We start from the raw sequence: 15,234 nt of genomic DNA, 5'->3' as shown, positions 1-15,234 counted from the left end.
ATGACCAGAGAGCAACTACGCCAGTGAGTCGATGGCTGCCAAATAATCCAACGACAGCAAGACCGCCAGCCGGAAAGTCAGCCAGCTACCCATGCATTCACACGTGGGTTATACACACACACACACACACACACACACACACACACACATACATGCGCGCATACACACGCGCACACACACAGTCAGTCAGACAGCCAGCCAACGATTCATGCCTGCAAGATGTGTTACTTTTTGCTGCCAATACCAGCAGGCCAGCAGGCAGACCGAGTGCATGAAGACACTTCAGAGCTGCCTTATCTGGCCTTTAGCTCTGACACAGAAATACTGAACAACATAAATGGATGGGAAAAAAAAAAAAAACTTTTGCCTTGCTTACTGAACCAAGAGCAGTATTGTGTAACAAGTGCATTAAAGCATATAAGTAATTAATATTTCACAGGAGATCTAGATAAACTCAAAATGGAAATTTAAGGGTTTATCATCTACTAGGCGCCATACACACCATCCGTAAATGCTATCCAATTTAACATGTTACAAAAGTTAAATTATTCTAAAAGTACGCTCAACAGCAACTTCCTTGAGGTGTCTATACACTGTGATAAATGTAATTTAGCCATAGGTTCTTTAAAGCTATACTATGTAACTTTTGAAAGAAGAAATAACACATTATTACTTTTAGAAATTAAAAGTTTAATTCATTAAAAAATAAAACGCAGCTGTACTCTATGTAAAAAACTCAGAGGTTTTGCTGCTGTAGCCTCACTTGGTCTGGTATTGCCTGTAGCTTGTGGTGGCTAATCGTAGTTAAACTAGGTATTCTGTGCAACTGTCTGATTACTGAGCCAGTTCACTGCTTTTTAGCATTTACCAACAGGGCTGTGACTAATAATTATTTTTTCATAGTCTCCCCTGGGTGAAAAAAATAAATTTAACAATTAATTAATTATCAAAATTGATCCAAAAATAATTTCCTGTTGATTAAGTGTCAATTGATGAATTGACTAATTGATGCAGCTGTATTTCCCATTATCCTGTAACTGCCACATGTGGCCCTGTTCTGCAGAAATGTTCCATATAATAGCTTTGATATGCAGCTGTAGTTCCTGTTCTGAGCTGGTTAACTACTGGGAGAAAATGTGCTTATTTTGTGAAATCAGAGACACTGATCACCTCAAAGTGATTATCTAGTTGTAACAAAGATTGTTCAGAGCTAATGGCCTTAAAACAGCAAAGAAAATGTTACTACAAAACACCAGAACCACCTTCAATCTAGCACTGGCTAAATGCATTTTCAGGTACCCTCCAGCTTTAAAGAACCTGGTTTGCTGTGAAGCACAAATTTGAGGATTTTAGGGAAACACACACTGTGTTAATTATGTATTTTTGAGGGGACATCATGTTCTGTGTTCTTTTGTATTGGCTTTATTATATGGAAAACTCAGGCATACAACTGTGTGAATGCCAACAAAGCTTCAATAAAAATCCATACGAAGACAAACACATATGATTTCAGTTTTGATGGAAATGATTAATAGAAATACTCCTCACTGAAAAACCTCTGCTATGTTTAATGGCTTTGATTATTTGTCAGGCTATTTGAACGTCTAATAGGCTTTTTAAACATCTGGTGCTACACTGGATCTGACTCTTTTTATATCCAAACTAAAAGAGAAGCATCTGAGAGTAGTTTCTCTTTAAAGCACTCGTCTTGATCAGGTTAGCTATTTGCTGCTTGCATTGCCATTACTATACACCTCCCAGAGCCATTTATTTGGATAATATCCTCTTGGAGACGAGCGTGCCGAGTACCAAAATAGGCTTGTAATTAAAAGATGCCGGGGATTCTGGAGGAAAAAATAAAAGAAGCAGAGTGAGTTATTAACGTTCTTCCTGTAGTTTAAAAATCAAATGGCACCTGGATGCTGCCTCCTTCTATATAACTACCAAGTAACACACACACGCACACACACACACACGCGCACACACACACGCACACACACACACACACACACACACAAGAAGCTAGACAAATAAGAGTGCGCAGGCAAGCACACACTACAGTTGACAGACAGACACACACTTTCACACACAGACAGACAGACACACAAACACACACACACAACGCCTCCACAAACACAAACAGAGCTGACACACTGGGTGAGGTAATGTTCCCTCCCTTCTGCCTTCCAAGCACACTTCCTCTGCCTGGAATAATTGCTGCCTGGCTGCTTGTCTGGGAGAACAAGCAGCTCCGTTCATTAGTTGCTCTAAATATCAGACACGGCATCACTTTTAAAGGCTTAATTTCGCTGCAGTCACAGCCCCTCTCTCTGATCCTCCCCTGTCGAGAGCCGCAGAATATGCTCCTGTTCTCGCAGGCATGACCTAAATAGATAAGTAGCAAATGAACAGGGCCCTTTCTTTTGGCAACCGTGGAGAAATTAACGGACAGAGATTAGAGTAGACGAAAGGGAAAATGCTTGTGGTGTGAGGGTGTCTAAACTCAAGTGGAGCAGCAGTGAGAGTGATGGCAATGGAGACAGCAGTATCCATTTTCTTACAAAGGCGGCAAAACAAGACGTCCGTTTCCATGGAGACCAGCAAACAGTCATATTTCTTAAGGGACCACTGCGGTGCTTAATGATTGGCTCATTCGGATGCTAGAGACACAGTACCTGAGGGAGATAGCTCATACTGCTGGTCTTAGAGCTGTGAGGACAGGATGTGTACAGCTGACTGGACCAGACTGGAAGAAGTCACATCAGACACACACACACAAAAAAAACAAGCAGCCAGCCTCCACCTTGTCTCAGTTTCTGAGGCTACAACTAGTTAAGCTGACAGGGACAAGTGGGGCAAATGTGATGTTGTGTCATGTAGATATGGCCAAATATCAGCACAGGAATGAACCCACCACAAAACAACAAGATGTCATTGAAATTAAAGGGATATTGCATAGATTTCTGCTTTAGTATTTACCCTCGCTTATCACATGCAGGTTTACACGTGGCAAAATTCACTATATGTTGTCACTTAAACCAGTCACTGTGGCTGGTCAGAAATACATTAAGCCACATCAACAACATGTAAATGCCATGCACCTCTATTTTCATGTAAAGAACCTCCAATAATGTATCAAACCAAAGGTGCTGTCAGTAGCTTAAATACCAGATAAGAAGTTTTTCTAACAGCCTATTTAACACATGCACTTCCTCTGTAAATGCTCTCACAATTTTACATGTCAGCTTCATGTGTGAAAAGGACCACAAGTTGTTTATTCATAATAGTCACACTTGCAATCTGCTTCTCCCTCTATAGGTCGAGTGTGAATATAAAGCAGTCATATTAATTAGAGATAGACCGATATGGTTTTTTTCAGGGCCGATACCGATTATTAGTAGTCAAGGAGGCCGATAACTGATATTTGGAGCCGATATTCATTTGCAGTAAAAGTGAAAATATTGGTGTCAAAATTTTGAATAATACGAACTCCAACACTTTGTTTAAAAAGCTTTTCAGATTTGCAACATGTTAAAGGTTTTTTTTTTTTTTAAATCTTAGACAATAGAAAATCTTTGTTTTAAAATTCTAACACAAAGTCCAGGGAGCTGCCAGGCTCAGCAGCATGTCTTAATAAGTTAAATGAAAACTTAAAACAAGTAAATAGCTCCCTAAAGTTTTCTACAGTAAATAAAGTTTTCCAAAATGTAAATATAACTGAAATGTTATTTTATCTTTCACTTATCTTTGTTTTAAGTTCTAACTTTTTCTCCTCTCCGCCAGGCCCGGCCGATAATCGGTCTATCCCTAATATTAATGGACACAGCACACACAAGGTTATGGTCTACCTAAAACCCTCTGTTAGTTATCTGTAATATTTGTTTAAGACAGCAGACCCTGGGAACAGTAAACAACACAACTAGGTTTTTGGCCAGAAAAGCATATTTGCTGAAGGATATGTAAACCTGTGTAGTAATATCTGAGCTGCTTTGAGTAGTCAATCCAGCAAAAACCCCTAAAGACAAACTTCAGATTTCTAAGAACAAGTAAGTCCGGCTAGTTGTGTTTTGGTCAAATCCCAGCCATCTTAACTAAACAAGTACTATTTCCATCGTACAACAAACAACAGTAAAGATGGTCATTGTTAAATCCTTGTGCCTGACTTTATGTGCAGAAAATACACCAATATTACTTCCTGCTCTGTCCTCGGAAAACTCAAGGGAGGTTTTATTAGCACATCCTTCTGTCTTTTCTGTCCTTGACAGCATGACACATCATCCTGGATGTTCATTTTTAGGCTGACAATGAACAGAGCTTTAAAACATGACAGCGGTGGTTAAAGGGTAAGTCACTAGGTGTGTATATGGTGGTGACAGAGAGGCACAGACTGTATTCCTATTGGTTTAGTTGTGTGTATGTGTGTGTGTGAACAAGTGATGGATGGGAGTCACTGTGTATGGTGATCAGGGTCTAACAGTTATAGTTGAACATGAGTCTTATGTCTGCTTGTGGGGCCCAAAATTAAAATTACATGACAAGCAAGTGTCAGATGCAGGGTAAATTTGTCTTTGGTGGATAAATTGGTGGATAACCTGCCTCACTGACACGCAACATTTGAACTGCATAATTGCACATTTTCTGATTGATGATGTTGAACTCACTGGCCCCATACAAACAATTAAAATGTTCAGATTTGCCTCTTCTCTTTCTCTTGCCTGGATGACAAATTTGCCTAACATTAGTTCACTTATAACATAACATAGTGTGTACGAGGTTACTGCAAAAAATACAAAGATTTCATATCCATAAAAGAGCACAGCATTAGGTTAATATACTTCAACACTTTCTGAGTGTGTGAATTGTGGTCAACATACCGTCACCTTCTCTAAATCAGCTTCTGAGGAGGTGGGAGACAGGGGGCTGATGGGACTGAGGGAAGGGGAGCTTCCAACACTGGAGACGTACTCAGGATCAGGAACGTACAGAACCTGCAAACACAATCCACGTCTGTATTTACACAGGCACTGCCTTTGTGCAAACACACACTGCACACCACGCATGCACGCACAGGGACAGAGGAAGTGAATCTCTTACACACATATGCATATGCACACAGCCATACCATGATTTTGACAAGGCAAATAACATGACTTTGTGTGAATAGCTTCATGCTATTGACAAGGATAAACAGAGAGAGGGAAAGTCGCAGTCATGACAGTGAGTCAACGTGTCGCAATTAGCAGCGATGTCTATCTGTTGATTATTTTCTCAATCAATCAATTCATCCTTTGATCTCCAAAATATCAGAAAATAGTGCAACAGTCTAATACTAATACAATGGTGAGTTCCATCTGTTTGTTGAGTATGAAGCAGCTATGACGCTGTTAGCTGAGCTTAGAATAAAGAGTGGGAACAAAATGAAAACAGCTAGCCTGGCTCTGTCTAAAGTTAAAAAAATCTCATCACCAGCACCATAAGGCTAATTAATTAACATGTTAAATCTGTTTTGTATAGTCAAAAAATCAATGATAGCTCGTAGTTTATTTAGTGTATTGACATGAGAGTGGTATTGATGTTCTCATTTCAATCTTGGAAAGAGTTTCATACCTAACTTCACTACATTTCAGATGGAGTTATTTTACTTTTTATTCTACTACATTGTGGTGTTGCTTCTTTTACTTAGTAAAGGTATGAATATGTCTTCCACCAATGCATATTCTTAAACTTATCTTTTAAGAGAGGGCTATTGTTCATTCATTCCATTCCATACAAACATGGAAGACTTTCCAAGCCTATTTGGACACATGCAATATCTATTAGAGACATTAAAGCACTGAAGTTCTTTTCAGATTGTACATTTTTGGACTGTAGAGGAAGTTAAATATCAATCTAGATACAGATTTTAGGCTTTAAAAAGAAGCTGTTTTTGTTGCGGTGTAACTTCTTCCGCAGTCATGGAACAAGAGGAGAGATGATGGTTCAGTAAGGGCTCTCTACACCCTACTGTTTTGGATGCAGCTCAACTCAGCATTGTTTGCCGAGAGCTGAGAAGGGGGATGCCAGCGGGTTTGGCGTATGTGGCTCTTTTCCATTCGTCTGGATTTCATTTTGATGCCAGGAAATACAGCGACAAAATATCATTTTGGATGTTTGTCACTTTCCTCTATTAAAAAACAGATTTAGATTTTGGGTCTATTGCTGAAAAAAGACAAGAGAAACACGAAGCAGAACATGAGACTGGGAAGCTGGCAGTGTGTTTAACGGGCTAGAGATGGGTAGCTTGTGTCATCTTGTCGGAACTAAAGCATCTTTGGGAGAATTTAAGGCTCACACATATTATTATACCTTTTTAGAAACAAAACAGGTCATTTGCAATGAATTGCATCCTAATGGGACAAGTGACACTGTAATTAGCAGGCAATTAAGTGAGGATGCAGATAGTAGGGATGTGGTTAGTGAGTCAGCGAGTCTCAGAGAAAGGATACACACATGCAGCATGTGACGTTCCCTAAAAACCTTCTATTTCCAATTTTTCCACATGAATTCCCACATCTAGGAAGGTTTAGTAATTGTGAGATCAAGGCAAACCATTGAGAATGTTTGATGTGTCAAAGAGATATACACAAGATTGAGCAGTCAGTAGGTTAGTGTAGATATGAGGTTGCCGTGGGACAGTGATGAGGTGATGAAGCTGAATTTATTGGTGAAGTCGTGCACGGTGGTTCACACCTGGCCAGGCACCACTGCTCTGGAGAACAGCTTGTTCAGCTGAACCAGCTCGTTGGGTGTGGTGTCGAACTTGAGCGCAATGCTGTTCAACGTGTCCCGCGATTCCACCTGGACCACAAAACAAGAGAGAGGACACAAAATCACACTCCTGCTTCTGTTCAGGGAAGTTCCTTAAAGCTGTAAAGGGAAGACTTGAAGATGTGTCATAGAGGATGAGAGGCAGAGGGAGAAAAACTGATGAGCAGATCTGCGCAATTATCACTTGAAAGGTTTTAAAGTGGCTTGTTTTTTCAATGTTAAGATTTTGGGATGTTATGCAAATTAAAGCTGTCAGCTGTTGACCAGGAATAGATTCCCATGGGATGCAATGTTGCTGGAAGAAACATGAACTGACATGAATGTCAGCAGCAGACTTGTGTTATCTTGAGAACCACTCATGTAGCAACGTGTACCTTTATTCAATTTAAAATAACGAAGACTTTCTACAATACATTTTTTAAATCTCTTTTTTAGTTTTTCAAATTATATGATTAATCAATTACTCCAGCACCATAATTTCCCCACTCTAAAAGTGATGTTTTCAAATTGACCATTTGCTAAATCCCTCCCTTCCCCAGAGCACTGATTGTCCTATTTGAGCTGTGCAACTGCAAATAGGCACAGCAAGTCTGTTAAACTTTGGAGGTCTTTACAGAAAAGTTGTACAATACAGCCCAGGTCATGAAGCTAACATTAGGTTTATTAGCTAGCTATTTATAGCTGATAAAACATGTCAGCAAAACTGACAGCTGCTGACTAGAAATTAGCTGCTATTGTATCTCTGTCTGAAATCAACCCATTGTTGAAAAAAAAAAAAAAAAAAAAGTGTACCACCAGAATCACTGCAAACTGGGTATGTGGCTGTGCATGAACTAAAAAGGAGCTGAATACAGTCAATTGTTGGCATTTTAAAAAATCCATACCTTAAGTGACTGATTGTAAAAATTGTAGTTGATTATTCTTTGTTGGACAATTAATTGATTAATTGACTAATCTATTCAGCATTAATGAGTCATTTAAGTCACTTTAATACAGCACATCATCCTGGTGCATATTAAATGTACAAGAAAGCAGAAGAAAATGTTCCAGCATTAGCTGAGGTTTCATGCAGGCTGCCGTTGTGGCTACACCCTGTGCTCAGCTGCAGCACCCTGCAGTGTGACACAGGTGCATCTGCTTGTCTCCACCAGTTAAATTCCATACAACAGAGATGTGCTCCACGTGTCTGAACTAGTTAAGCATCTAACGTGCCCAGTGGGAGTTTATACCTTCCAAATAAGGATGACAAGCATGTCAGAAAGCGCCTGCATGGGTGAGAAACGTAAATTTTGAAAGAAAACTCAGGGGAGAGAACCCCTGAGAACCAGATAGACAGGGCTGACTCTGAGCTGTGTATAATTAGGACAGGATAATGGCACGGTGTGTGTTAGTGCAGCAGTCATGGGACGGCCTGCCTGTGTGTGTGTGTTTGTGTGTGTGTATAAACAGTCTGAGGAATGAAAAATTTTCCAAATTCAGAAACAGATTGTTTCCAGGAGAATATTCTTGCAGGAATAGACAGAGACATACGCAGCACAGTCACAGACAGGCGGTTCAATAAGAGGAACCAAGACAGACAAGCCTGAACATTAGTAACTCACAATCATTGTGTGTGAGACAGTCACACATGATCAGATCAGGATCATGTCAGAAACTCAGAAGCTGTTAGCAACCAGTGAATACTGCTTTGTCTGCAAGCTGAAAAATTTGAATCTTTCATGGTGTCAGGCAGCATTTCAAAAATCAAAAACAGACATACGATGGGTGGATGGGCTGGTAGGAATTTATATTTCAAATTTTTGAAATTTGCAAAGTGAACTTGATTTATCAAGTACAACAGCTAGAGCTATTTGGGATCATCCACAGAATCTGCAACTCAGAGAGGCAAGCAAATCCATTAGCACAAATAGTCAAAGTGTGTCATTTAGCCTGTTAGCTTCAGCTTGAAATAGAGCAGAGCTTGGAGACAAGGACCAGGGCTGGGCACATGAGGAATGCAGCTGCAGAGGTTTTGTGGTAAAATGTCATCTGGTTAGGAACAAGATAAGGCTGAGAATGTTAGGTGACATCTGCCTATTACAATGCTCCTCATCACATGCAGTTCCTCAGCAACACAGATTCTAAACCTTTAAGAAGTCAGCGTGAGCTTAAATAAAGCATGCAACATGTTTCCTGTCAAGGGAAAAAACAGGGCTAATCAGGTATGAGACAGTCATGCTTCCCCAGGAAGAAGCAGGAACACCAGACATTCAAAACCACCAAAACCCTGCAGAAAGCTCTGGAACATGTTGTGTATTTGGATCTGTTCACAGGATAATGTTTGTCAATGCCTCTGAAATCACATATTGTGTCATTTTAGATGAGTAATAATTATGGTTATGACCTTTTATAAGGCCCCAGTGAATTAATCCAATCACTCATTCACAATAAGGCTGTGGCTAAAGCAAGACTACAACAGACAACTAGAACAATGACAATATAATTGATACAGCGTCTCTAGGAAAACTCAATGCACTGACAATAAAGACACAGAATAAAAATCTGGCTAATGATGTCAGAAATCCAGTTGAAACAGCTGGCAAAAGACTAATCACCATGAAAGTACAATGACAGTATTACTGCTATGTCAGTTGTTTTGGTTCCAGAGCACAGCTCATTAGCTTTTGAGGTGAAAGGTCTTATAATGCCAGTCACTTGCTCGTAGCACCATCTACCACTGCTGAGCATATTAAAAAGTGGGAGAAGTATACTTAAAGTCCAATATAAAAGTAGTTTTGGTTTTGAAAATGAACACTGTCTGTAAATCAAGAAATCTCAGCAGCCAGCATAATTGTTGAGTCACTGTTGCTGATCAACAGTCCTGTCATCTTGGTTTATTTCTTCCATAGAATTTCCTCCTCTCCCTTAAATGATGTGGGTTGGTCTATTAAGACCAGATGCGCAAGAATTGGCTGGGTTGGGAGGTTGCTAAGTGCTAACCCAGGCCCAGATTGGCTACACTGAGTTTGGATACCCTACCCTCTGGGGGAACAAACTAATAAGAGCTGAGGTCAGTCATACTGCTGGTATACGGTCTCCCTGACTCAGCAGTGTGTGCAACTTTGTTTGGCCAACAATGAACAAGGCAGAGTAGGAATGCATTGTGCAGTATGGATTGGGTGGGGAGGCTGTGCTGAGCTAAACTGAGGTGGATAGGATACAGTTGACTTGCAGAGGCTTCATGGTGAGCAGAACTACGCTGCAGAAAAGGATATGATGGGTGGGGCTTGGCTTTTCTGCGGTATTCTCAGATACTAACTGGTTATAGATTGATGTCACTCAATTAAAGCAAATTAAGGACAAATCATTAGATTTCCTTTACCCTTTATCACCACGGAAAATTATACTACAAAATGTCTATTGAAAACTATAATCATTTTCATTATTGATCTGTATTACTATAGTGCCTGATGTCTGAAAAGTGACGTTTCTATAAATCTAGACATCTATTTTTACCTGTTCCACGGACACATCTCCTTTCGAAGGGTCAAAGTGGAGATACACAATAACAGCAGTTTGTTGAGCTGATTCAATTGTCCGGCTTGATTAAATGTTAATTTGATCATTTTCCACAGGCGAATCAAATTAGAAAGCATCCTTCATATTTCAAAATGCTATTTGATACCTTAAGATTTTCACTGCTTGTTCATCAGGCCAGATTTAATTCAATGATTCGATCAAAGTTGAGATTAAGTTAAATGGAGGTTGCACAGCAACAAAGGCAGTGAATAAGGTTTAGAAATGTGTTGTCATTTATCATAAGCAAAGACCATTCTAGTACGTGACATAGATAGCAACATATCTAAGATGTACAACAATAAACAAAGCAAAGTGATCAGCTGCCCAATTCACTTACAATGGAATGCTATCAGGAATATTTTCAATAAGACAACCACTGTTAGGGAACTGCATTTTCAGCTACTGTATAGTACAGTATTTTGAAAAAATACCTGATTTATCAGTCATTATAGAAAAAAGACATGGGTTTATATAATACATATTAGTTAAGCTACCTATTCTGAATTATATTATGTGCAGTGGTCCCATACTTGGTTATACTGAAGATTAAAAGACATGCCTGTATTATGCAGATGACAAAAATGAAATGTCTGACAACCTGGATCCTGTCAAGTATCAAGGAGCTGCATAGCCAGGTTTCTCTATGTTGCATGTCATATCTCAAATAAGTCAAAGTCAAAAATCAAAGTAAGAGTCAAAACCGGGACACTAGTTTGAATGTCAGCGCACACTCATTTATTTGGACTTTGGCTGGTCAAATCAAGGACATGTAGTCCAAATTCAGAGCAGTGTGGTGAAATAACAAAATATACCTTGGTGCCCTCTACAGCAGTGACTAAAGGAAACCAGTGAAGTAGAACCTCAAAAGGAACATAAGGAGGATGTGATGACAGGTATGTCTCCCATCTAAAATATTTCCTCATAAGTGTCATTAACAACTGCTCTTGGACATCTTACGACAATATCAAGGAACAACATGATTTGTCATGTCGTCAGCTCTGTAAAGGGAGTCACACTGTTCATTCAGAGAACAACAGCGTGTCAACTTGATAAATATACTTGAGACCCACAGTAGCAAGGTCTCTGTGACACAACAATGACACACAGTCATCATATATTTACAACATGGCCATAAAAAGCAGGATAATAACATCATATTATACCCCAGACATTAGAGAATATTACTGCGGTGTGTCATAACTGATCATCAATCATCCCATCTACCCAAGTATTTACAACCCTCTGTTTAGCATCTGTGTCGTCCTGGTACATGGCTAGCATTTTAATATTGAAAAGTCAAAGTTTTAAAGGACAAAATGAGATCTCTTTAGATGAGACAATGAAGAGTTAATAATCATCAGGACTCCCACAGTGTCAGAGCCTTTCATCCAGACGGCTTCACCACAGAGCATCGATTCTCCCTAGGTGCTATTTGCTACCATCTCATCCATGACCTATTTATTTTTAGCTTTATAGCTCCTCTGTTGCTCAGCACAAAGCCAACCTACAGGACATTCAGGTCTATGGGACATTTACAGCTGCTAAAACACTGTTGCCACTGTTGTTTTTTCCAGTATTCTGCAATATAAGGTCAGATCTTTGGTTTATATTGTGGAAACCTATGTTTTTTGTTCTACAAATAGACATTTTAAAGCTTAATCTAACCCATGACAGCTGTTGGATCCTGTATCAAATAGCTGCTCTGGTAGTTCTTGTATCAGGAGCTCAGCCAATCAATATGGGTAAAAATATCTGGTGTTCAATGAAGTAAACATTGGCAAAGCCAGGTTGTGGGCTGATCTTGGCATCAAACGTGGTGCAAAAACAGTATGATTCAAGTTTGCCTTTTAAGCTTAATTAATCACTTCAATCTAAAGAAGCCAGGAATCGTAGCAGCACAACAAGCTTCATATGTCACAGCAGCATCAACGAACCACTGAAGTGACATGTACATCTGACTCCAACAAACCTCAGATGCAGCCATTGATCGTACTGTAAGAGGAGCTATCTCTAACTCGATTAAGTAGCAGAGGACAGGGGACATGCAAATGTGACCCACTGATAAAGACCTGTTATTGACACATTGACAGCAGAACGAGGGAGGGAGACAAAGAGAAAGAGAAAGTAATCACAATCAGTATCATAGCCACTGATGACAGGTGGACCCTATCTTCTTATCCCTTGGATCAATAATACCCATTATTCATCCAGAAACTGGAGATGAATAATTAAGCATCTTCCTGTTAGGGTGACATCCCCTCCTTTCAAGGAGAAGGGAAGAGGAAAGCCATGGCAGCCATCTTGAGAATGACTGACATCTAGCTAATGGTCACCTTGTTGAACAGGAGAGGACGTTACAGATTCAACAAGGGCAGTCGGCTGGACAGCTAAAGACTAATAGCTCCATTAAAGAGTCCGCTGACATCTTGGTAAGAACATTAAGTGAGAATCTATGAGTGCTACTGCAAAAGGTCAACCAAGGAAGTAAGATGCAATCTCAGAGCTATGACTTCTTGGTTAGATTATTAAACAGATATGTATTAAAAGGTAACCAATTATAGGTCATTGGCTGATCCATACTATATATAGAACCTCTTTTCCCACCTCAGATTCTCAGTGAAAAATATGAAAAAGGAATGGAACAAATGAGAATGAGAAAACAGTAAATGAGAAAACAGTAAAAGAGAAACAATAATCAACACAGTGATTCAACTGTGTCGTCATCAAACTGGAAATAAAACTCAGTGTTCGGTTTAATCACCCATAAAACCATATCAGAGCAGCTATCGCTCCTCATTTTATAATGAAGGATGAAGCCCAGCTTTGGCATGACAGTTGCCATGGTGACTTTGCCATTCCTACCCTAATGGCATGTGTATTGTGTGCAACTATATCCTTGTTGATCATTTACAGACCTAAATTTAGACCCCCTAAGTGATGGGGGAGAAAGTCATATTATTCTGTCCTTTCCAGGGAGGCACACTTTCAAGCTCTCATGGATTACTCTGTGGGTCAGGCTCTGACCTCCTGCTTCAGGCTTCGATAGCCCTTCCACTGATTTGCAAAAATAAACACAGGGATCTAAGCAAAAAGAGATTCATTATGACTTGGAAATACCAAAGTTAAGTCACGGGTTGAGCCTGAGCTGTCTGGGATGGGGTCAAATGGTTCCATTATGTAGTTTTCCACTTATATGGTGATAATGACAAACCACTGTCATTGCCAATAACTCTCAGCGCTCCCTCTTAGCTGCTGAGCTAATGTTAGCATATGTCATGGTTTCATAGACTGACAGGATGAGCTGCTGCTCAGCTCTGAATGTCCAAAGACTGTAATTAAAGTGATTTAAACACTACTAACTAAATAACATAACTGCAGAATTCTGACTATTGTTTAATATCTGCAGCTGTCTGTCAGCCATCTTGCTGCCACATACAGCTAACCCAAGATTGTTTATTGAGCGAAAAACACATCACTCTGCTGGTCTGAACACCAAAGAGCACACAATCCTTGCTAATTATTTGAATATCTCAACATTGCCAACTGGCATTTTACTCTCTAAGAAACATCTTTGGCAAAGCACAAAGACTAACTCTGGCTTGCAATGCACATCATTTTGTAGTTTGGCTAGCTAACATAATGAATGTTGATAGAGCAAAATCTAAAACTGAAATGCTTTATTTCCCAAGCTACATGTTGGAAATTGAGGCTCCAACATGCAGGTGAGGCACATGCAAGAACAGTTTAAGTAAAAATGCTTTGACTTAGAGGTAACAGAGTTAGCAGCTGGCATCTAAGCCACATATTTGTCTGCTTCTCTATCCATCAAGCCACCCATCCATCGGTCTCCATCTTCTCCACATGCATTCCCCTCTACTCCCTCTTCCATCACTTTGAACATCCCCATCCAAACACCCCTCCAATCCCATCATTTCACCATCATCCAGAGCTGTGTAAGAGCTTAAACAGTGGGATCCCCTCTTCTACCCAGCAGTGAATAATGCAATCAGAGTGACTGATTGTCAGGAGGGTGCAGAGTTAAGATTGCTGCCGATATGTGTGTTCCTATGTGTGCAGGCACACACACCTGGTGCTTGGTGTATGAGTCATCTAATGTCCACAAGTCCTCTAATGCCCACAGCGCTTCCTCTCAGCCCCGCAGAGATCCATTCAGCCATTAGACTGGTGATACTGACTGACCATGGCTCTGTCATTATCAACACGATCTTCTTCACATCTGGTGGAATCATGACACATCGGGATCATACTGTAGATCATGTGCAGTAGAGTGCAGCATATATAACATAAAAAAATCTCAGATTAACTGTGTGTGGACATGTTAGAACTGGATATTTAACCTCAATATTTTTTAGTACTCACCAAAACGAGTCTGTGGTACAGAATATCAAAATCTGTTAAGTACAAGACATTGGCAGAGGAAGCTTGCTCAGATTCATAGTCTTGTTTATGTATTCTCCAATTAGAGATATATATTTTTTATTAGGCAGTTTCTGTATGGATGCTTGTGTTTAGACAACACTTAATACTTATTAAATGTATCTTCTTTTGCTAAAAAAAAGTTTTGATGAAAAATGTGTTCCTCAACATGTCAAATCAAGACTACAAGAGTACAGCCATGCCAAAAATTCTGAGTTTTGAGCTAAATGCTAACACTAGCCACACACGGTGACAATGCTAACATGCTGATAGGTGTGCTTACTATGTTAACCAAATTTGCTAATTAGCGATACAAACAGCCATTTCACGTAAAACACAAATGTCAACCCCACAGTGGCGCTAGAGGAACTGTTGGGGAGTCACCAAAGTCATCAGGGTTTATCCTCTGAGAACCATGAATGTCTGCTTTGT

At 39.8% G+C, this 15,234-nt stretch overlaps 1 protein-coding gene across 4 annotated transcripts in view; it reads right to left on the bottom strand.

Moving 5' to 3' along the window:
* The window catches only part of oxr1a (oxidation resistance 1a), a 145,265-nt gene that overhangs the window by 24,984 nt on the left and 105,047 nt on the right, over positions 1–15,234 (bottom strand). For all 4 annotated transcript variants that reach the window (XM_051076229.1, XM_051076232.1, XM_051076230.1 and 1 more), the window contains 2 exons: positions 6,730–6,837; positions 4,875–4,988 (listed from right to left, as the gene is read on the bottom strand). In XM_051076229.1, coding sequence (XP_050932186.1) covers positions 4,875–4,988; positions 6,730–6,837 — 222 coding nt within the window. The remainder of the gene's footprint in view (positions 1–4,874; positions 4,989–6,729; positions 6,838–15,234) is intronic.

This window comes from Lates calcarifer, linkage group LG15, assembly GCF_001640805.2.
Source record: "Lates calcarifer isolate ASB-BC8 linkage group LG15, TLL_Latcal_v3, whole genome shotgun sequence".
Classification (NCBI taxonomy): domain Eukaryota; kingdom Metazoa; phylum Chordata; class Actinopteri; family Centropomidae; genus Lates; species Lates calcarifer.
The sequence above is the reverse complement of the archived record's forward strand: the minus strand, read 5'-3'. Positions and strand labels throughout refer to the sequence as shown.